Source organism: Salvelinus alpinus, chromosome 32 (assembly GCF_045679555.1).
Source record: "Salvelinus alpinus chromosome 32, SLU_Salpinus.1, whole genome shotgun sequence".
Classification (NCBI taxonomy): domain Eukaryota; kingdom Metazoa; phylum Chordata; class Actinopteri; order Salmoniformes; family Salmonidae; genus Salvelinus; species Salvelinus alpinus.
In genome coordinates, this window is record NC_092117.1 from 29322128 (window position 1) to 29345823 (window position 23696).

Here is a 23696-nt window from a genome sequence, read left to right on the forward strand (position 1 = left end):
GGCACTTTCAGACAGCGGAAAGACATGGAGAGGAACAGCAAGGAAACAACAGAGAGGACGGTGGGTAAGAGCGGGAGGAACAGGGATGAGGAAGAGGTGGCGGCTCAACTTGCCGAGTTGGCGTTCATCATCCAATCACGTCATAAGCAGCAGCAGGGTTTCCACCCCTCCCAGCACTCAGAGAACAACCCTCCCAGAGGAACTCCAGTCTCAGCCATCAAGTACAACTACAACTCCGAACAAGCACCACCCAACCACAAGAAGACCCCTGTGAAGAAACCCAGGACCACACTTTCCAAACCTAGGAAGAAGAAGGGAACGGAGGGGTTGGAAGAGGAGGGCTACAAACCCAACAACCGTACCCCCCTGTACAAACGAATACCCAACGGCAAGACCCCCCACAGAGCCAGGGTCCAGAAGGTTCTGCCCCAGCCGAAGACATCATCGCTCAGCCACAAGAGGAGCCTGTTCCTACCTCAGGCCCAGATGGATCTGAAAAGGTACCTGACTGAGGCTCAGGAGGAACGACGGCAGCTATTTTACTACAGTAACGCCCACAGTGGGGTCAAATACCACAAAACCTCTGGAGCCGTCGATCGTGGTCGAAGTCAAGGTTATGGTCATGACAACCAACAGTGGTCGCATTTCAACGGTCACCTGGACCCATTACAAGGACAAGGAGTTGGACAAGGACATGATTGTGAAAGAGGATTGTATTCTCAGGTATCGCAGCCCTACGTTGGGCAGCAGCACGGTGCTAACCTAAAGGCTAGCTCCACTATCCCCAGTTTCACCAGCATAGACTCTAACAACCACAGAACCGGGTTGAACCATGGTTTATCCAATGGCTACTCCTCTGGGGGTCAACAGCAGGGGTATTACAAAGTGGAGAGGTCCGGTCCGGTCACCGTCTTGTCCACGTCAGCTAACGGCGATTTGGATCTATCGGAGGAGTCGACACCCACCAAACACAACGTGAACAGCTTCCTGGAATCGCCCCTCAGGTTCCTCGACACGCCCACTAAGAATCTGCTTAACACCCCCTCCAAGAAACTGTCTGAGATCCCCTCCTGTGGATGCATGAGTGAGTTACCCTGATGATGATGATAATGATGAGGATGATAATGATGAGGAAAATAATGATGATGATGAGGATTATAATCATGAGGATGATAATGATGAGGATAATGATGATGATAACGATGAGGATGATAATGATGATGATAATGATGAGGATTATAAGGATGAGGATAATAATGATAATGATGAAGATGATGATGGCTTTCATTGTATCCATTGGGAAATTCTTTAGTGTGATACAGCATGCTACATGCTGTGGTTAACTGGCGCTGTATTTGTCACATCCAAGGACATACCATTTGTTTGCCTGAAATTAGCTGAAGCTGCGTTCTACAAACGACTCTCTCTCCACAGAGCAAATCATAGAGAAGGAGGAGGGTCCATATTATACTCACCTTGGTGCTGGACCCAGTGTGTCAGCCGTCAGAGAGATGATGGAGAACAGGTAACAACCTCAAATAACACAAACTGCATCAGTTATTTTATTCCATTCCATAAACAAGCTTGGGGGAGAAAACAAGTGTTTGTTGTTGCCCTGCCATTTTACTTTATGCGTTCATAGTCCAATTGGGATGGCAAACCTGTGAGTTGCTAATCCACTTCTGTTTTCATGACAAATCTATTAGGTGTGTAATACTGATAAGATAATAGAGTTGATATGAAAACAGTGACTCAGTGCCTCACAGGTTGGTTTACCAGTAGGATTATAGGGCTAAGCCAATATGTATAACTGCCAGACTCTACTAGCCTACTGTATGTAGCTGTATATTTTTCTAAAAGTCTGGTACATGCTTTGCAATCTAGAGGCTGGCCTTTTGCATCCTTCCAATTGTCCAAATGGGGAATCTGAACTGGCCAATATCATGGACAGTAATGGTCTGTACTGGCCAATATCATGGACAGTAATGGTTTGTACTGGCCAATATCATGGACAGTAATGGTCTGTACTGGCCAATATCATGGACAGTAATGGTCTGTACTGGCCAATATCATGGACAGTAATGGTTTGAGAAAGTTACATACACATTACCAGCCAACTCCTTTTTTTCTACATTTACAACCTAGGTCAGCTATGCTGGCTATGGAGTCCCTTGGGAAACCCAACTACTGAAGCATCCAATGATGGGATTTATAAATAAATGATCTAGGCTCCCGAAAGGACGGATCTCTATAATATATAAACACCTTTTGAAAAGCTCATATTCTGAGCTAGCCATTAAAAAATTGTAGTGGTCTGGGTGTAGCTGGTGCAGAGGAGTCAGGCGCAGGACAGCAGAGATGAGTAACACAAGTAACTTTACTCAAATATTCCAATAACATGTCGTAATACCGAGCCCACAATAACGGACCGAACATACATAAAACAATCACGCACAAAAACCATGGGGAAAACAGAGGGTTAACTTCTCTGCGCTACGGATCCCTTTTACGGGATCCCTTTCCTAAACAACCGCTAGAATTGCAGGGCGCCAAATGCAAAAATATTACAAAAAATATTTATAATCATGCAATCACAAGTGAAATATACCAAAACACAGCTTAGCTTGTTGTTAATCCACCTATCGTGTCAGATTTTGAAAATATATTTTACAGCGACAGAAATCCAAGCTTTTGTGAGTGTAGCTTTCAATGCTACAACAGCTAGCCCCAAATTAGCATGGTCACGAAAGTCAGAAAAGCAATAAAATTAATCGCTTACCTTAGATAATTTTCGGATGTTTGCACTCACGAGACTCCCAGTTACACAATAAATGTTATTTTTGTTCGATAAATATTACTTTTATAACAAAAAAACGCCATTTGGGTTGCGCGTTATGCTGGGAAAACTCCAGCCTCGTTCCGGTCCTGAAAAGAAGATGAACATTTCCAAACATATCAGATTAAAAAATATTACAAAAAATATTTATAATCATGCAATCACAAGTGAAATATACCAAAACACAGCTTAGCTTGTTGTTAATCCACCTATCGTGTCAGATTTTGAAAATATACTTTACAGCGAAAGAAATCCAAGCTTTTGTGAGTGTAGCTTTCAATGCTACAACAGTTAGCCTTATATTAGCTTGGTTAGCTTGGTCACGAAAGTCAGAAAAGCAATGAAATTAATCGCTTACCTTTGATAATCTTCGGATGTTTCCACTCACGAGACTCCCAGTTACACAACAAATGTTATTTTTGTTCGATAAATATTACTTTTATCACAAAAAAACGCCATTTGGGTTGCGCATTATGTTCAGAAAATCAAAGCCGTGTTCCGTTCGACAAATTCCAAAAAGTATCCGTAATGGTCGTAGAAACATGTCAAATGTTTTTTATAATCAATCCTCAGGTTGTTTTTAACAAACACAATCGATAATACACTGCTCAAAAAAATAAAGGGAACACTTAAACAACACAATGTAACTCCAAGTCAATCACACTTCTGTGAAATCAAACTGTCCACTTAGGAAGCAACACTGATTGACAATAAATTTCACATGCTGTTGTGCAAATGGAATAGACAACAGGTGGAAATTATAGGCAATTAGCAAGACACCCCCAATAAAGGAGTGATTCTGCAGGTGGTGACCACAGACCACTTCTCAGTTCCTATGCTTCCTGACTGATGTTTTGGTCACTTTTGAATGCTGGCGGTGCTTTCACTCTAGTGGTAGCATGAGACGGAGTCTACAACCCACACAAGTGGCTCAGGTAGTGCAGCTCATCCAGGATGGCACATCAATGCGAGCTGTGGCAAAAAGGTTTGCTGTGTCTGTCAGCGTAGTGTCCAGAGCATGGAGGCGCTACCAGGAGACAGGCCAGTACATCAGGAGACGTGGAGGAGGCCGTAGGAGGGCAACAACCCAGCAGCAGGACCGCTACCTCCGCTTTTGTGCAAGGAGGAGCACTGCCAGAGCCCTGCAAAATGACCTCCAGCAGGCCACAAATGTGCATGTGTCTGCTCAAACGGTCAGAAACAGACTCCATTAGGGTGGTATGAGGGCCCAACACTGTGCAGGACATTTGGCATTTGCCAGAGAACACCAAGATTGGCAAATTCGCCACTGGCGCCCTGTGCTCTTCACAGATGAAAGCAGGTTCACACTGAGCACATGTGACAGACGTGACAGAGTCTGGAGACGCCGTGGAGAATGTTCTGCTGCCTGCAACATCCTCCAGCATGACCGGTTTGGCGGTGGGTCAGTCATGGTGTGGGGTGGCATTTCTTTGGGGGGCCGCACAGCCCTCCATGTGCTCGCCAGAGGTAGCCTGACTGCCATTAGGTACCGAGATGAGATCCTCAGACCCCTCCTAATGCAAGACAATGCTAGACCTCATGTGGCTGGAGTGTCAGCAGTTCCTGCAAGAGGAAGGCATTGATGCTATGGACTGGCCCACCCGTTCCCCAGACCTGAATCCAATTGAGCACATCTGGGACATCTCGCTCCATCCACCAACGCCACGTTGCACCACAGACTGTCCAGGATTTGGCGGATGCTTTAGTCCAGGTCTGGGAGGAGATCCCTCAGGAGACCATCCGCCACCTCATCAGGAGCATGCCCAGGCGTTGTAGGGAGGTCATACAGGCACGTGGAGGCCACACACACTACTGAGCCTCATTTTGACTTGTTTTAAGGACATTACATCATTTTACATTTACATTTAAGTCATTTAGCAGACGCTCTTATCCAGAGCGACTTACAAATTGGTGCATTCACCTTATGATATCCTTATGACATCAAAGTTGGATCAGCCTGTAGTGTGGTTTTCCACTTTAATTTTGAGTGTGACTCCAAATCCAGACCTCCATGGGTTGATAAATTTGATTTCCATTGATAATTTTTGTGTGATTTTGTTGTCAGCACATTCAACTATGTAAAGAAAAAAGTATTTAATAAGAATATTTCATTCATTCAGATCTAGGATGTGTTATTTTAGGATATAGGATATATCCTAGGATATATCACTTCCGGGTTACATTTTCTCAGGTTTTCGCTTGCAGAATAAGTGTTGTTATACTCACAGACAATATTTTGACCGTTTTGGAAACTTTGGAGTGTTTTCTATCCTAATCTGTAAATTATATGCATATTCTACGATCTGGGCCAGAGAAAATCTCTGTTTACGTTGGGCACGTTATTAAAAAAATTACAAATCTGACCCCTAGCGCTAAGAAGTTAAATAATGAACATGTAATTGGGGAATTGAAACCAGGTGTGTAAAACAAAGACAATTCAAATGGAAAATGAAAAGTAGATCGGCGATGGCTAGAAGGCCGGTGACGTCGACCGCCGAACGCCGCCCGAACAAGGAGAGGGACCGACTTCGGTGGAAGTCGTGACAAAAATATGGTCCACAGATCGAATTGAATCTGAACAACCCTTGAACTGCTTACACTCAGGTGAATTGGCCTGTATGGATAGGTCTAATTTGAAATGTTTCTTACAGAAGAAATATGGAAAGCATATGTATTACCATGGTAGCAATTAAAAGGGAACAGTGGAGATTATGGGAAAATTATTAGACTGAAGGTGAGGACACAACAGTTCACCTGACACAACACTGAATCCAAACATTACACTGTTGATTTTATGTGCATTTGACATTTACTGTACTTTTGTTGATATCGAAATCAGAAAATACTCTGGATACATTCATTAACATGATAAGAATATTCCTGTAAAATGTGCAACATAAGTGAGAGGACTATCTGGTGTCTCCAAGTGGCCACATACCTCTCCAAAGTGTACTCAGTTCCTAAGTCATTTCAATGCACTTTTATGACTCAAAAAGTCTTCAAATATAAGGTGCTTTTTGGAGCTCTCCTAGCTGTACCGTTGAGGAACTAGAGCAACACACTTATAGTTGTTTTATTTGGAACACAGCACTGCATATCCTCTCCTTTACACAATTACTGTTGCTGTTTACGCAATCCAAAATGGTCCATTAAAAATCGCAATCTGGGTCAGGTGGGTATAATTTGAAAGCTTATAGAGCCAACATGAATAGCAAAATTATATAAAATGCGATCTTACGGTGTTAAGTTTTCACAATGCAATTCAGAGAAGCAGATTGTAATTTTGGTGTACATAGAATGGAGTCATGAGAGCATTCAGATGTGTGGTCTGTGGAAAATGTTCTTTACAACAGACAAACAGGCTCATTCTGTTGAGAACAACCCAGAGTATGAAGCTATGCCATCTTGTACCGCTATGATGTCATACAAGCAAGCCAAACATAGTGATCATAAACGTTGACACTGTATATCACATGAGTTTCATGATATGGAATGTGAAGTACACATTTGGACTCACGGGGTGTTTGGCTTGTCTGTATGACATCATAGCGGTATTTATTAGAATCCTCAACATCTCATCTTTCAAAATACATTGAGTCCTCGTGATTTACAGTATTTACCTCACTCAGACAACAACAACAAAATGTAAAAGTTGCCCAATTACCAGAGGGGATGGAGGGCACTTTTTGTCGCACGGTGCTCAAGTTCAGAACGTCTGTCAGTCAAAACCCATACAGAGCTGTGAAGCGGAGACCCTGAGCTCTGACGTCATGTATATTAATGGTGCTAGTCAAGGAACAATTGAGGCCTGGACAAATATACTTGACTTGGTTGGAGGAATGGGATGGGAGGTTGGGTGTGGAGGCCCACTTCTTTTTTCTTTTTTTTCATGTTTATACAGAATTTATTATTACTTATTTAAAATATGATCAAAATGATCAATACTTTGTAGTTGTGTACCTTTTGTAATGTTTTTTATTTTATTTTCCATTCTTTTTAAATGTTTCTTCCGAGTGGCAGCCCACAGGTACAACATATGAAATAATACAGATATATGGAATATGAAATGATAGGAATTTAAATATTGTACCTGTAACCCCTCCAATGAAAAAATGACAGAAAAATGTAAAAATGGCATAAAATATATAATTCTGGAACAGTGTACAAATCCAGGTGAAAGCTATGATCCCTTATTGATGTCACTTGTTAAATCCACTTCAATCAGTGTGGATGAAGGGGAGGAGACAGGTTAAAGAATATTTTTATGCCTTGAGACAATTGAGACATGGATTGTGTATGTTTGCCATTCAGAGGGAGAATGCCCAAGATAAAAGATTGAAGTGCCTTTGAAAGAGGTATGGTAGTAGGTACCAGGCGCAATGGTTTGTGTAAAGAACTGCACCGCTGCAGGGTTTTTCATGCCCAACAGTTTCCCGTGTGTATCAAGAATTGTCCACCACCCAAAGGACATCCAGCCAACTTGACACAACTGTGGGAAGCATTGGAGTCAACACGGGCCAGCATCCCTGTGGAACGCTTTCGACACCTTTAGAGTCCATGCCCTGACGAATTGAGGCTGTTCTGAGAGCAAAAGGGGTAGGGGTGCAACTCAATATTAGGAAGGTGTTCTTAATGTTTTGTCCTATCAGTGTACTCAGTGAACCACCTGCCCTGCCAAAGGCCTGGTATCCCACAGGGCTCGTGGTGTTCATGGAATGAGGTGGGGCTTACAGTCATATTATAGCTCATATATTATATTATAGAGGCTGTCGCTGAAGGAAAGCAGCACCAAGCTTGCCACACACACACACACACACACACAGAGATACATATTCACACATACAAAAACACACACACACACCCTGCGTGTTAGAACAGGAAACCTCATGGGCCGAGTCGAAGGGGCCCATGAGGAGAGTCTCTGCTCTGTAGTTTCTGCTGAATGACATCAGTGCTTTAGTTTTAAACAGTTTTTACTTGTTTTGAGTTGTTCCAAAAACTTTTGCTGCATTTTGGCTATTGATGTAGTCCCACTGTCTTTTGCTAAAGTTCTCAAAATGTGATTTGTGGCTGTATTGACAGTCATTGCAAGATTGTAGTGCTGATGGTCACAGATATGGGGAGAGATGACATTTCTGAAACGATTGTGTTTTTATGTTTTAAGGTGAGACGTGTGAAAAGCCGTTAATATATGATGTATGTTATCGCTGTGTGTGTTCAAAGGTATGGAGAGAAAGGGAAGGCGGTAAGGGTGGAGGTGGTGGTGTATACTGGGAAAGAAGGACGCAGTTCCCAGGGCTGTCCCATCGCCAAGTGGGTAAGTACCTTGTGTGGCTGTGGCTGTGTGTGTGTGTGTGTGTGTGTGTGTGTGTGTGTGTGTGTGTGTGTGTGTGTGTGTGTGTGTGTGTGTGTGTGTGTGTGTGTGTGTGTGTGTGTGTGTGTGTGTGTGTGTGTGTGTGTGTGTGGCTGTGGCTGTGTGTGTGTGTATGCACATGTATGTGTGTGTTTGTATGTGGCTGTGTGTGTGTGTGTGTGTGTGTGTGTGTGTGTGTGTGTGTGTGTGTGTGTGTGTGTGTGTGTGTGTGTGTGTGTGTGTGTGTGTGTGTGTGTGTGTGTGTGTGTGTGTGTGTGTGTGTGTGTGTGTGTGTGTGTGTGTGTGTGTGTATGCACACGTGTGTGTTTGTATGTGGCTGTGTGTGTGTATACACATCTTCATGTCTGTGTAGTAACCCTTCTCTCTCCCCCAGGTGATCCGTCGGGGCAGTGAGGAGGAGAAGTTGCTGTGTCTGGTGAGACACCGGGCAGGGCACCACTGTGAGAGTGCTGTGGTGGTGATTCTCATCTTGGCATGGGAGGGCATCCCCCGGGGCGTGGCAGACAGTCTGTACCAGGAGCTCACCCAGACTCTCTGTAAATACGGCTCCCCCACCAGCCGGCGCTGCGCACTCAACGAGGAGTGAGTTACTGAAAGAAAATACTTTTACCTATTATTTAATAATAGGCTTACACATACACATTTACATTCATAGAACTAATTATTGTCATAACAAAGGAGTGAGTTATTTTCTTTCTGGCATTTCTAGATAGTGACCTGTCTCTTTCCCGCTCTCTGCAGTTGTGTGCCAGGATCTACTGATTGTCTCACCTCATCCTCCCGCTCTCTCCTCCCTCTCCTCATCTCTCTCCGTCCTCTCTCTCCTCCCTCTCCCCATCTCTCCCCATCTCTCTCCCTCCTTCCCTCTCCCCATCTCTCTCCCTCCTCTCTCTCCTCCCTCTCCCCATCTCTCTCCCTCCTTCCCTCTCCCCATCTCTCTCCCTCCTCTCTCTCCTCCCTCTCCCCATCTCTCTCTCTCCTCCCTCTCCCCATCTCTCTCTCTCCTCCCTCTCCCCATCTCTCCCCATCTCTCTCCCTCCTTCCCTCTCCCCATCTCTCTCCCTCCTCTCTCTCCTCCCTCTCCCCATCTCTCTCTCCCCATCTCTCTCCCTCCTTTCCTCTCCCCATCTCTCTCCCTCCTTCCCTCTCCCCATCTCTCTCTCTCCTCTCTCTCCCCATCTCTCTCCCTCCTTCCCTCTCCCCATCTCTCTCCCTCCTCTCTCTCCTCCCTCTCCCCATCTCTCTCCCTCCTTCCCTCTCCCCATCTCTCTCCCTCCTTCCCTCTCCCCATCTCTCTCCCTCCTCTCCCTCCTTCCCTCTCCCCATCTCTCTCCCTCCTTCCCTCTCCCCATCTCTCTCCCTCCTTCCCTCTCCCCATCTTTCTCCCTCCTTCCCTCTCCCCATCTTTCTCCCTCCTCTCTCTCCCCATCTTTCTCCCTCCTCTCTCTCCTCCCTCTCCCCATCTCTCTCCCTCCTTCTCTCTCCCCATCTTTCTCCCTCCTCTCTCTCCCCATCTTTCTCCCTCCTCTCTCTCCTCCCTCTCCCCATCTCTCTCCCTCCTTCCCTCTCCCCATCTTTCTCCCTCCTCTCTCTCCTCCCTCTCCCCATCTCTCTCCCTCCTTTCCTCTCCCCATCTTTCTCCCTCCTCTCTCTCCTCCCTCTCCCCATCTCTCTCCCTCCTTCCCTCTCTCCTCCCTCTCCCCATCACTCTCCATCTCCCCCTCTCCTCCCTCTCCCCATCTCTCTCCCTCCTTCCCTCTCCCCATCTTTCTCCCTCCTCTCTCTCCTCATCTCTCTCCCTCCTTCCCTCTCTCCTCCCTCTCCCCATCACTCTCCATCTCCCCCTCTCCTCCCTCTCCCCATCTCTCTCCCTCCTTCCCTCTCCCCATCTTTCTCCCTCCTCTCTCTCCTCCCTCTCCCCATCTCTCTCCCTCCTTCCCTCTCTCCTCCCTCTCCCCATCACTCTCCCTCTCCCCATCTCTCCTCCTTCTCCCCATCTCTCCCCCTCTATCTCCATCTCCCCTTCTCTCCTCCCTCTCCCCATCTCTCTCCCTCCTTCCCTCTCTCCTCCCTCTCCCCATCACTCTCCATCTCCCCCTCTCCTCCCTCTCCCCATCTCTCCTCCTTCTCCCCATCTCTCCCCCTCTATCTCCATCTCCCCTTCTCTCCATCTCTCTCCCTCCGTTTCTCTCCAGTCGGACGTGTGCTTGCCAGGGTGTGGACCCGAACACCTGCGGCGCTTCCTTCTCCTTCGGCTGCTCCTGGAGTATGTACTTCAACGGCTGCAAGTTCGCCCGCAGCAAGATCCCCCGCAAGTTCCGCCTTCTGGGAGACATGCCGCAGGAGGTGAGGACCAGGACACTCCAGTCAAACTGCGTCAAACTCCATTCCTCTAGGGCCAGCCACAGTGTCAGCAGATCTTCATCCCTCCCTTGCACGTATTTTCCTAATTAAAGCTACACAAAAATAGAAATCGCTGTGCCATTTCCTGGTTGCTAAAATTCTAATAGTTCTCCTAATTTTAGTTTGTGACAAAACAAGCCAGTATAGTGTAGATAATCATTATACCATCTAAACCGCTGTGAAATATATTTTCCATTAACAAACATATTGGCACAGCCAGAAGAGGACTGGCCATCCCTCATAGCCTGGTTCCTCTCTAGGTTTCTTCCTAGGTTCTGGCCTTCCTAGGGAGTTTTTCCTAGCCACCGTGCTTCTACACCTGCATTGCTTGCTGTTTGGGGTTTTAGGCTGGGTTTCTGTACAGCACTTTGAGATATCAGCTGATGTAAGAAGGGCTTTATAAATCAATTTGATTTGAAATTTGATTTGTATTTTCAGCCTTTTTAAGCTGGCTTACAAAACTGAAAGTAAAAGACGCTAAAATGCATAGAAATATTGCTCATAGAACAGATCTACTGCTTCTTAGACTTGCTTTTGATGAGAATGACAGATCTATAACTCACATTTCTATGTACATTTGGTCGGGTCAGAGCTATCTTAAGGGAAAGAGCGGAAAAACCAGCAGACACTGTGGCGCTCTAGAAATTGAGTTTGACACCCTTACTTAGATTTGAGAGCCTGGTCGGAAAATAAACCCTAGCCCCTTCCCTATATGCCTAGACCCTAGCTCTCTACTTTGCTAATGTATGTCTTGTTATAGCTTCATAAACAATGGTTTAGAATAGATATTCCTCAGTGAATAGTCTTCTTGGCATGTTAAAATGGCTAATAGACACCGCCTAGTGGCCTCAGGTGGGTATGACAGCCAAAGTCTGACAAGGACAACAGTGGCTGAAACTGGGATTTCAGGGATTCTCCCGGGGCTCTCCTTTAATTTCACACAGCTTTTCCCTCATCTGTTACTGTTCGTATTTGTCCCACTCTACCTCTGATCTGTGTGTTGTCTGTCTGATCTGTGTTCAGGAGGTGAAGCTGGAGCATCGTCTGCAGAACCTGGCCACAGACCTGGGTCCTGTCTACCAGAGACTGGCCCCAGAGGCCTTCCAAAACCAGGTGGATCTGGAGCAGGCGGGCCAGGATTGCAGGCTGGGTCGGAGTGCGGGCCGACCTTTCTCCGGGGTCACGGCATGTGTGGATTTCTGCGCCCACGCTCACAAAGACACACAGAACATGAACAACGGCAGCACTGTGGTATGCTCCTCACATGGCTGGATTCACATGCACACACATATTCGCTGTCAAACAAACAGAGACATAGACACAGGTCAAATCAAATCAAAGTTGATTGGTCCCGTACACAGTTTAGCAGATGTTTAGCGAAATGCTTATGTTACTAGCTTCTAAATTCAGTAAAATGTTAAACAAGTACACAGATAATAAAACAAATGAAGAAATAATTGGAACGGATCAGATTAAGAACCCAAATAACACTGTAACAGTAGTTCAAATGCAATCTACAAGTATCTACACCAGATTCATTTAGACAATATATACTAAGAATGATATGTACAGCAGTAGATATATTAGACTGACCTGCGGTGTGTATAAAGTGTCACTAAAATGCGATGTACAATAGTAGAAATATTACAATGAGCTACAGGTATGTCTAGAATACAGTATTTAAATACACAGTGTAAACCAGTAGTATCCAGTGGTTAAATGTCTGTATAACATCGGACATTATCGTTGGCTGTGAGTGTGTGTGTGTCTGTATGTGTCTGTGTCTGTATGTGTGTGTGTGATAGTTTATGTGTGTGTGTTGTCTGTGCATCACCTGGTAGACGATTATTGATGGCTGTTCAACAGTCTGATGGTCTGGTAATAGAAGCTGTTTAACAGTCTGATGGTAATAGAAGCTGTTCAACAGTCTGATGGTCTGGAAATAGAAGCTGTTCAACAGTCTGATGGTAATAGAAGCTGTTCAACAGTCTGATGGTAATAGAAGCTGTTCAACAGTCTGATGGTCTGGTGATAGAAGCTGTTCAACAGTCTGATGGTCTGGTGATAGAAGCTGTTCAACAGTCTAATGGTCTGGTAATAGAAGCTGTTCAACAGTCTGATGGTTTGGTAATAGAAGCTGTTCAACAGTCTGATGGTCTGGTAATAGAAGCTGTTCAACAGTCTGATGGTCTGGTAATAGAAGCTGTTCAACAGTCTGATGGTCTGGTGATAGAAGCTGTTCAACAGTCTGATGGTCTGGTAATAGAAGCTGTTCAACAGTCTGATGGTCTGGTAATAGAAGCTGTTCAACAGTCTGATGGTCTGGTAATAGAAGCTGTTCAACAGTCTGATGGTCTGGTAATAGAAGCTGTTCAACAGTCTGATGGTCTGGTAATAGAAGCTGTTCAACAGTCTGATGGTCTGGTAATAGAAGCTGTTCAACAGTCTGATGGTCTGGTAATAGAAGCTGTTCAACAGTCTGATGGTCTGGTAATAGAAGCTGTTCAACAGTCTGATGGTCTGGTAATAGAAGCTGTTCAACAGTCTGATGGTCTGGTGATAGAAGCTGTTCAACAGTCTGATGGTCTGGTAATAGAAGCTGTTCAACAGTCTGATGGTCTGGTAATAGAAGCTGTTCAACAGTCTGATGGTCTGGTAATAGAAGCTGTTCAACAGTCTGATGGTCTGGTAATAGAAGCTGTCCAACAGTCTGATGGTCTGGAAATAGAAGCTGTTCAACAGTCTGATGGTCTGGTAATAGAAGCTGTTCAACAGTCTGATGGTCTGGTAATAGAAGCTGTTCAACAGTCTGATGGTCTGGTAATAGAAGCTGTTCAACAGTCTGATGGTCTGGTAATAGAAGCTGTTCAACAGTCTGATGGTCTGGTAATAGAAGCTGTTCAACAGTCTGATGGTCTGGTAATAGAAGCTGTTCAACAGTCTGATGGTCTGGTAATAGAAGCTGTTCAACAGTCTGATGGTCTGGTAATAGAAGCTGTTCAACAGTCTGATGGTCTGGTAATAGAAGCTGTTCAACAGTCTGATGGTCTGGTGATAGAACCTGTTCAACAGTCTGATGGTCTGGTAATAGAAGCTGTTCAACAGTCTGATGGTCTGGTAATAGAAGCTGTTCAACAGTCTGATGGTCTGGTAATAGAAGCTGTTCAACAGTCTGATGGTCTGGTAATAGAAGCTGTCCAACAGTCTGATGGTAATAGAAGCTGTTCAACAGTCTGATGGTCTGGTAATAGAAGCTGTCCAACAGTCTGATGGTCTGGAAATAGAAGCTGTTCAACAGTCTGATGGTCTGGTAATAGAAGCTGTTCAACAGTCTGATGGTCTGGTAATAGAAGCTGTTCAACAGTCTGATGGTCTGGTAATAGAAGCTGTTCAACAGTCTGATGGTCTGGTAATAGAAGCTGTTCAACAGTCTGATGGTCTGGTAATAGAAGCTGTTCAACAGTCTGATGGTCTGGTAATAGAAGCTGTTCAACAGTCTGATGGTCTGGTAATAGAAGCTGTTCAACAGTCTGATGGTCTGGTAATAGAAGCTGTTCAACAGTCTGATGGTCTGGTAATAGAAGCTGTTCAACAGTCTGATGGTCTGGTAATAGAAGTTGTTCAACAGTCTGATGGTCTGGAAATAGAAGCTGTTCAACAGTCTGATGGTCTGGAAATAGAAGCTGTTCAACAGTCTGATGGTCTGGAAATAGAAGCTGTTCAACAGTCTGATGTTCTGGTAATAGAATTTGTTCAACAGTCTGATGGTCTGGTAATAGAAGCTGTTCAGCAGTCTGATGGTCTGGTAATAGAAGTTGTTCAACAGTCTGATGGTCTGGAAATAGAAGCTGTTCAACAGTCTAATGGTCTGGTAATAGAAGCTGTTCAACAGTCTGATGGTCTGGTAATAGAAGCTGTTCAACAGTCTGATGGTCTGGTAATAGAAGTTGTTCAACAGTCTGATGGTCTGGTAATATAAGCTGTTCAACAGTCTGATAGTCTGGTAATAGAAGCTGTTCAACAGTCTGATGGTCTGGTAATAGAAGTTGTTCAACAGTCTGATGGTCTGGTAATAGAAGCTGTTCAACAGTCTGATGGTCTGGTAATAGAAGCTGTTCAACAGTCTGATGGTCTGGAAATAGAAGCTGTTCAACAGTCTGATGGTCTGGAAATAGAAGCTGTTTAACAGTCTGATGGTCTGGTAATAGAAGTTGTTCAACAGTCTGATGGTCTGGTAATAGAAGCTGTTCAACAGTCTGATGGTCTGGTAATAGAAGCTGTTCAATAGTCTGATGGTCTGGTAATAGAAGGTGTCCAACAGTCTGATGGTCTGGTAATAGAAGCTGTTCAACAGTCTGATGGTCTGGTAATAGAAGCTGTTCAATAGTCTGATGGTAATAGAAGCTGTCCAACAGTCTGATGGTAATAGAAGGTGTCCAACAGTCTGATGGTAATAGAAGCTGTTCAACAGTCTGATGGTAATAGAAGGTGTCCAACAGTCTGATGGTAATAGAAGCTGTTCAACAGTCTGATGGTCTGGTAATAGAAGCTGTTCAACAGTTTGATGGTAATAGAAGCTGTTCAACAGTCTGATGGTCTGGAAATAGAAGCTGTTCAACAGTCTGATGTTGTGGTAATAGAAGTTGTTCAACAGTCTGATGGTCTGGAAATAGAAGCTGTTCAACAGTCTGATGGTCTGGAAATAGAAGCTGTTTAACAGTCTGATGGTCTGGTAATAGAAGTTGTTCAACAGTCTGATGGTCTGGTAATAGAAGCTGTTCAACAGTCTGATGGTCTGTTGATAGAAGCTGTCCAACAGTCTGATGGTCTGGTAATAGAAGCTGTTCAACAGTCTGATGGTCTGGTAATAGAAGCTGTTCAACAGTCTGATGGTCTGGTAATAGAAGCTGTTCAACAGTCTGATGGTCTGGTAATTTTACATTTACATTTAAGTAATTTAGCAGACGCTCTTATCCAGAGCGACTTACAAGTTGGTGCATTCACCTTATGATGTCCAGTGGAACAACCACTTTACAATAGTGCATCTAACTCTAATGGGGGGGGGGGGTTTAGAAGGATTACTTTATCCTATCCTAGCTATTCCTTAAAAGAGGTGGGGTTTCAGGTGTCTCCGGAAGGTGGTGATTGATTCCGCTGACCTGGCGTCGTGGGGGAGTTTGTTCCACCATTGGGGTGCCAGAGCAGCGAACAGTTTTGACTGGGCTGAGCGGGAGCTGTACTTCCTCAGAGGTAGGGAGGCGAGCAGGCCAGAGGTGGATGAACGCAGTGCCCTTGTTTGGGTGTAGGGCCTGATCAGAGCCTGAAGGTACGGAGGTGCCGTTCCCCTCACAGCTCCGTAGGCAAGCACCATGGTCTTGTAGCGGATGCGAGCTTCAACTGGAATCCAGTGGAGAGAGCGGAGGAGCGGGGTGACGTGAGAGAACTTGGGAAGGTAATAGAAGCTGTTCAACAGTCTGATGGTCTGGTAATAGAAGTTGTTAAACAGTCTGATGGTCTGGTAATAGAAGCTGTTCAACAGTCTGATGGTCTGGTAATAGAAGCTGTTCAACAGTCTGATGGTCTGGTAATAGAAGTTGTTCAACAGTCTGATGGTCTGGTAATATAAGCTGTTCAACAGTCTGATGGTCTGGTAATAGAAGCTGTTCAACAGTCTGATGGTCTGGTAATAGAAGCTGTTCAACAGTCTGATGGTCTGGAAATAGAAGCTGTTCAACAGTCTGATGTTCTGGTAATAGAAGTTGTTCAACAGTCTGATGGTCTGGAAATAGAAGCTGTTCAACAGTCTGATGGTCTGGAAATAGAAGCTGTTTAACAGTCTGATGGTCTGGTAATAGAAGTTGTTCAACAGTCTGATGGTCTGGTAATAGAAGCTGTTCAACAGTCTGATGGTCTGTTGATAGAAGCTGTCCAACAGTCTGATGGTCTGGTAATAGAAGTTCTTCAACAGTCTGATGGTCTGGTAATAGAAGTTGTTCAACAGTCTGATGGTCTGGTAATAGAAGCTGTTCAACAGTCTGATGGTCTGGTAATATAAGCTGTTCAACAGTCTGATGGTCTGGTAATAGAAGCTGTTCAACAGTCTGATGGTCTGGAAATAGAAGCTGTTCAACAGTCTAATGGTCTGGTAATAGAAGCTGTTCAACAGTCTGATGGTCTGGTAATAGAAGCTGTTCAACAGTCTGATGGTCTGGTAATAGAAGTTGTTCAACAGTCTGATGGTCTGGTAATATAAGCTGTTCAACAGTCTGATAGTCTGGTAATAGAAGCTGTTCAACAGTCTGATGGTCTGGTAATAGAAGTTGTTCAACAGTCTGATGGTCTGGTAATAGAAGCTGTTCAACAGTCTGATGGTCTGGTAATAGAAGCTGTTCAACAGTCTGATGGTCTGGAAATAGAAGCTGTTCAACAGTCTGATGGTCTGGTAATAGAAGCTGTTCAACAGTCTGATGGTAATAGAAGCTGTTCAACAGTCTGATGGTCTGGTAATAGAAGCTGTTCAACAGTCTGATGGTCTGGTAATATTAGCTGTTCAACAGTCTGATGGTCTGGTAATAGAAGCTGTTCAACAGTCTGATGGTAATAGAAGCTGTTCAACAGTCTGATGGTCTGGTAATAGAAGCTGTTCAACAGTCTAATGGTCTGGTAATAGAAGCTGTTCAACAGTCTGATGGTCTGGTAATAGAAGCTGTTCAACAGTCTGATGGTCTGGTAATAGAAGTTGTTCAACAGTCTGATGGTCTGGTAATATAAGCTGTTCAACAGTCTGATGGTCTGGTAATAGAAGCTGTTCAACAGTCTGATGGTCTGGTAATAGAAGCTGTTCAACAGTCTGATGGTCTGGTAATAGAAGCTGTTCAACAGTCTGATGGTCTGGTAATAGAAGCTGTTCAACAGTCTGATGGTCTGGTAATAGAAGTTGTTCAACAGTCTGATGGTCTGGAAATAGAAGCTGTTCAACAGTCTGATGGTCTGGAAATAGAAGCTGTTCAACAGTCTGATGGTCTGGAAATAGAAGCTGTTCAACAGTCTGATGTTCTGGTAATAGAATTTGTTCAACAGTCTGATGGTCTGGTAATAGAAGCTGTTCAACAGTCTGATGGTTTGGTAATAGAAGTTGTTCAACAGTCTGATGGTCTGGAAATAGAAGCTGTTCAACAGTCTAATGGTCTGGTAATAGAAGCTGTTCAACAGTCTGATGGTCTGGTAATAGAAGCTGTTCAACAGTCTGATGGTCTGGTAATAGAAGTTGTTCAACAGTCTGATGGTCTGGTAATATAAGCTGTTCAACAGTCTGATAGTCTGGTAATAGAAGCTGTTCAACAGTCTGATGGTCTGGTAATAGAAGTTGTTCAACAGTCTGATGGTCTGGTAATAGAAGCTGTTCAACAGTCTGATGGTCTGGTAATATAAGCTGTTCAACAGTCTGATGGTCTGGTAATAGAAGCTGTTCAACAGTCTGATGGTAATAGAAGCTGTTCAACAGTCTGATGGTCTGGTAATAGAAGCTGTTCAACAGTCTGATGGTCTGGTAATATTAGCTGTTCAACAGTCTGATGGTCTGGTAATAGAAGCTGTTCAACAGTCTGATGGTAATAGAAGCTGTTCAACAGTCTGATGGTCTGGTAATAGAAGCTGTTCAACAGTCTAATGGTCTGGTAATAGAAGCTGTTCAACAGTCTGATGGTCTGGTAATAGAAGCTGTTCAACAGTCTGATGGTCTGGTAATAGAAGTTGTTCAACAGTCTGATGGTCTGGTAATATAAGCTGTTCAACAGTCTGATGGTCTGGTAATAGAAGCTGTTCAACAGTCTGATGGTCTGGTAATAGAAGCTGTTCAACAGTCTGATGGTCTGGTAATAGAAGCTGTTCAACAGTCTGATGGTCTGGTAATAGAAGCTGTTCAACAGTCTGATGGTCTGGTAATAGAAGTTGTTCAACAGTCTGATGGTCTGGAAATAGAAGCTGTTCAACAGTCTGATGGTCTGGAAATAGAAGCTGTTCAACAGTCTGATGGTCTGGAAATAGAAGCTGTTCAACAGTCTGATGTTCTGGTAATAGAATTTGTTCAACAGTCTGATGGTCTGGTAATAGAAGCTGTTCAACAGTCTGATGGTCTGGTAATAGAAGTTGTTCAACAGTCTGATGGTCTGGAAATAGAAGCTGTTCAACAGTCTAATGGTCTGGTAATAGAAGCTGTTCAACAGTCTGATGGTCTGGTAATAGAAGCTGTTCAACAGTCTGATGGTCTGGTAATAGAAGTTGTTCAACAGTCTGATGGTCTGGTAATATAAGCTGTTCAACAGTCTGATAGTCTGGTAATAGAAGCTGTTCAACAGTCTGATGGTCTGGTAATAGAAGTTGTTCAACAGTCTGATGGTCTGGTAATAGAAGCTGTTCAACAGTCTGATGGTCTGGTAATAGAAGCTGTTCAACAGTCTGATGGTCTGGAAATAGAAGCTGTTCAACAGTCTGATGGTCTGGTAATAGAAGCTGTTCAACAGTCTGATGGTAATAGAAGCTGTTCAACAGTCTGATGGTCTGGTAATAGAAGCTGTTCAACAGTCTGATGGTCTGGTAATATTAGCTGTTCAACAGTCTGATGGTCTGGTAATAGAAGCTGTTCAACAGTCTGATGGTAATAGAAGCTGTTCAACAGTCTGATGGTCTGGTAATAGAAGCTGTTCAACAGTCTAATGGTCTGGTAATAGAAGCTGTTCAACAGTCTGATGGTCTGGTAATAGAAGCTGTTCAACAGTCTGATGGTCTGGTAATAGAAGTTGTTCAACAGTCTGATGGTCTGGTAATATAAGCTGTTCAACAGTCTGATGGTCTGGTAATAGAAGCTGTTCAACAGTCTGATGGTCTGGTAATAGAAGCTGTTCAACAGTCTGATGGTCTGGTAATAGAAGCTGTTCAACAGTCTGATGGTCTGGTAATAGAAGCTGTTCAACAGTCTGATGGTCTGGTAATAGAAGTTGTTCAACAGTCTGATGGTCTGGAAATAGAAGCTGTTCAACAGTCTGATGGTCTGGAAATAGAAGCTGTTCAACAGTCTGATGGTCTGGAAATAGAAGCTGTTCAACAGTCTGATGTTCTGGTAATAGAATTTGTTCAACAGTCTGATGGTCTGGTAATAGAAGCTGTTCAACAGTCTGATGGTCTGGTAATAGAAGTTGTTCAACAGTCTGATGGTCTGGAAATAGAAGCTGTTCAACAGTCTAATGGTCTGGTAATAGAAGCTGTTCAACAGTCTGATGGTCTGGTAATAGAAGCTGTTCAACAGTCTGATGGTCTGGTAATAGAAGTTGTTCAACAGTCTGATGGTCTGGTAATATAAGCTGTTCAACAGTCTGATAGTCTGGTATTAGAAGCTGTTCAACAGTCTGATGGTCTGGTAATAGAATTTGTTCAACAGTCTGATGGTCTGGTAATAGAAGCTGTTCAACAGTCTGATGGTCTGGTAATATTAGCTGTTCAACAGTCTGATGGTCTGGTAATAGAAGCTGTTCAACAGTCTGATGGTAATAGAAGCTGTTCAACAGTCTGATGGTCTGGTAATAGAAGCTGTTCAACAGTCTAATGGTCTGGTAATAGAAGCTGTTCAACAGTCTGATGGTCTGGTAATAGAAGCTGTTCAACAGTCTGATGGTCTGGTAATAGAAGTTGTTCAACAGTCTGATGGTCTGGTAATATAAGCTGTTCAACAGTCTGATGGTCTGGTAATAGAAGCTGTTCAACAGTCTGATGGTCTGGTAATAGAAGCTGTTCAACAGTCTGATGGTCTGGTAATAGAAGCTGTTCAACAGTCTGATGGTCTGGTAATAGAAGCTGTTCAACAGTCTGATGGTCTGGTAATAGAAGTTGTTCAACAGTCTGATGGTCTGGAAATAGAAGCTGTTCAACAGTCTGATGGTCTGGAAATAGAAGCTGTTCAACAGTCTGATGGTCTGGAAATAGAAGCTGTTCAACAGTCTGATGTTCTGGTAATAGAATTTGTTCAACAGTCTGATGGTCTGGTAATAGAAGCTGTTCAACAGTCTGATGGTTTGGTAATAGAAGTTGTTCAACAGTCTGATGGTCTGGAAATAGAAGCTGTTCAACAGTCTAATGGTCTGGTAATAGAAGCTGTTCAACAGTCTGATGGTCTGGTAATAGAAGCTGTTCAACAGTCTGATGGTCTGGTAATAGAAGTTGTTCAACAGTCTGATGGTCTGGTAATATAAGCTGTTCAACAGTCTGATAGTCTGGTAATAGAAGCTGTTCAACAGTCTGATGGTCTGGTAATAGAAGTTGTTCAACAGTCTGATGGTCTGGTAATAGAAGCTGTTCAACAGTCTGATGGTCTGGTAATATAAGCTGTTCAACAGTCTGATGGTCTGGTAATAGAAGCTGTTCAACAGTCTGATGGTAATAGAAGCTGTTCAACAGTCTGATGGTCTGGTAATAGAAGCTGTTCAACAGTCTGATGGTCTGGTAATATTAGCTGTTCAACAGTCTGATGGTCTGGTAATAGAAGCTGTTCAACAGTCTGATGGTAATAGAAGCTGTTCAACAGTCTGATGGTCTGGTAATAGAAGCTGTTCAACAGTCTAATGGTCTGGTAATAGAAGCTGTTCAACAGTCTGATGGTCTGGTAATAGAAGCTGTTCAACAGTCTGATGGTCTGGTAATAGAAGTTGTTCAACAGTCTGATGGTCTGGTAATATAAGCTGTTCAACAGTCTGATGGTCTGGTAATAGAAGCTGTTCAACAGTCTGATGGTCTGGTAATAGAAGCTGTTCAACAGTCTGATGGTCTGGTAATAGAAGCTGTTCAACAGTCTGATGGTCTGGTAATAGAAGCTGTTCAACAGTCTGATGGTCTGGTAATAGAAGTTGTTCAACAGTCTGATGGTCTGGAAATAGAAGCTGTTCAACAGTCTGATGGTCTGGAAATAGAAGCTGTTCAACAGTCTGATGGTCTGGAAATAGAAGCTGTTCAACAGTCTGATGTTCTGGTAATAGAATTTGTTCAACAGTCTGATGGTCTGGTAATAGAAGCTGTTCAACAGTCTGATGGTCTGGTAATAGAAGTTGTTCAACAGTCTGATGGTCTGGAAATAGAAGCTGTTCAACAGTCTAATGGTCTGGTAATAGAAGCTGTTCAACAGTCTGATGGTCTGGTAATAGAAGCTGTTCAACAGTCTGATGGTCTGGTAATAGAAGTTGTTCAACAGTCTGATGGTCTGGTAATATAAGCTGTTCAACAGTCTGATAGTCTGGTAATAGAAGCTGTTCAACAGTCTGATGGTCTGGTAATAGAAGTTGTTCAACAGTCTGATGGTCTGGTAATAGAAGCTGTTCAACAGTCTGATGGTCTGGTAATAGAAGCTGTTCAACAGTCTGATGGTCTGGAAATAGAAGCTGTTCAACAGTCTGATGGTCTGGTAATAGAAGCTGTTCAACAGTCTGATGGTAATAGAAGCTGTTCAACAGTCTGATGGTCTGGTAATAGAAGCTGTTCAACAGTCTGATGGTCTGGTAATATTAGCTGTTCAACAGTCTGATGGTCTGGTAATAGAAGCTGTTCAACAGTCTGATGGTAATAGAAGCTGTTCAACAGTCTGATGGTCTGGTAATAGAAGCTGTTCAACAGTCTAATGGTCTGGTAATAGAAGCTGTTCAACAGTCTGATGGTCTGGTAATAGAAGCTGTTCAACAGTCTGATGGTCTGGTAATAGAAGTTGTTCAACAGTCTGATGGTCTGGTAATATAAGCTGTTCAACAGTCTGATGGTCTGGTAATAGAAGCTGTTCAACAGTCTGATGGTCTGGTAATAGAAGCTGTTCAACAGTCTGATGGTCTGGTAATAGAAGCTGTTCAACAGTCTGATGGTCTGGTAATAGAAGCTGTTCAACAGTCTGATGGTCTGGTAATAGAAGTTGTTCAACAGTCTGATGGTCTGGAAATAGAAGCTGTTCAACAGTCTGATGGTCTGGAAATAGAAGCTGTTCAACAGTCTGATGGTCTGGAAATAGAAGCTGTTCAACAGTCTGATGTTCTGGTAATAGAATTTGTTCAACAGTCTGATGGTCTGGTAATAGAAGCTGTTCAACAGTCTGATGGTCTGGTAATAGAAGTTGTTCAACAGTCTGATGGTCTGGAAATAGAAGCTGTTCAACAGTCTAATGGTCTGGTAATAGAAGCTGTTCAACAGTCTGATGGTCTGGTAATAGAAGCTGTTCAACAGTCTGATGGTCTGGTAATAGAAGTTGTTCAACAGTCTGATGGTCTGGTAATATAAGCTGTTCAACAGTCTGATAGTCTGGTATTAGAAGCTGTTCAACAGTCTGATGGTCTGGTAATAGAATTTGTTCAACAGTCTGATGGTCTGGTAATAGAAGCTGTTCAACAGTCTGATGGTCTGGTAATAGAAGCTGTTCAACAGTCTGATGGTCTGGAAATAGAAGCTGTTCAACAGTCTGATGGTCTGGAAATAGAAGCTGTTTAACAGTCTGATGGTCTGGTAATAGAAGTTGTTCAACAGTCTGATGGTCTGGTAATAGAAGCTGTTCAACAGTCTGATGGTCTGGTAATAGAAGCTGTTCAATAGTCTGATGGTCTGGTAATAGAAGGTGTCCAACAGTCTGATGGTCTGGTAATAGAAGCTGTTCAACAGTCTGATGGTCTGGTAATAGAAGCTGTTCAATAGTCTGATGGTAATAGAAGCTGTCCAACAGTCTGATGGTAATAGAAGGTGTCCAACAGTCTGATGGTAATAGAAGCTGTTCAACAGTCTGATGGTAATAGAAGGTGTCCAACAGTCTGATGGTAATAGAAGCTGTTCAACAGTCTGATGGTCTGGTAATAGAAGTTGTTCAACAGTCTGATGGTCTGGTAATATAAGCTGTTCAACAGTCTGATAGTCTGGTAATAGAAGCTGTTCAACAGTCTGATGGTCTGGTAATAGAAGTTGTTCAACAGTCTGATGGTCTGGTAATAGAAGCTGTTCAACAGTCTGATGGTCTGGTAATAGAAGCTGTTCAACAGTCTGATGGTCTGG

At 43.6% G+C, this 23696-nt stretch overlaps 1 protein-coding gene across 3 annotated transcripts in view; it reads left to right on the forward strand.

The window, feature by feature from the left end:
- Positions 1-23696, forward strand: part of LOC139562660 (methylcytosine dioxygenase TET3-like) — a 110038-nt gene that overhangs the window by 59667 nt on the left and 26675 nt on the right. For all 3 annotated transcript variants that reach the window (XM_071380535.1, XM_071380536.1, XM_071380537.1), the window contains 6 exons: positions 1-1084; positions 1435-1525; positions 8081-8174; positions 8605-8813; positions 10427-10577; positions 11658-11885. The exon at positions 1-1084 is cut by the window's left edge and continues 1227 nt beyond it. In XM_071380535.1, the coding sequence (XP_071236636.1) occupies positions 1-1084; positions 1435-1525; positions 8081-8174; positions 8605-8813; positions 10427-10577; positions 11658-11885 (1857 nt within the window). The remainder of the gene's footprint in view (positions 1085-1434; positions 1526-8080; positions 8175-8604; positions 8814-10426; positions 10578-11657; positions 11886-23696) is intronic.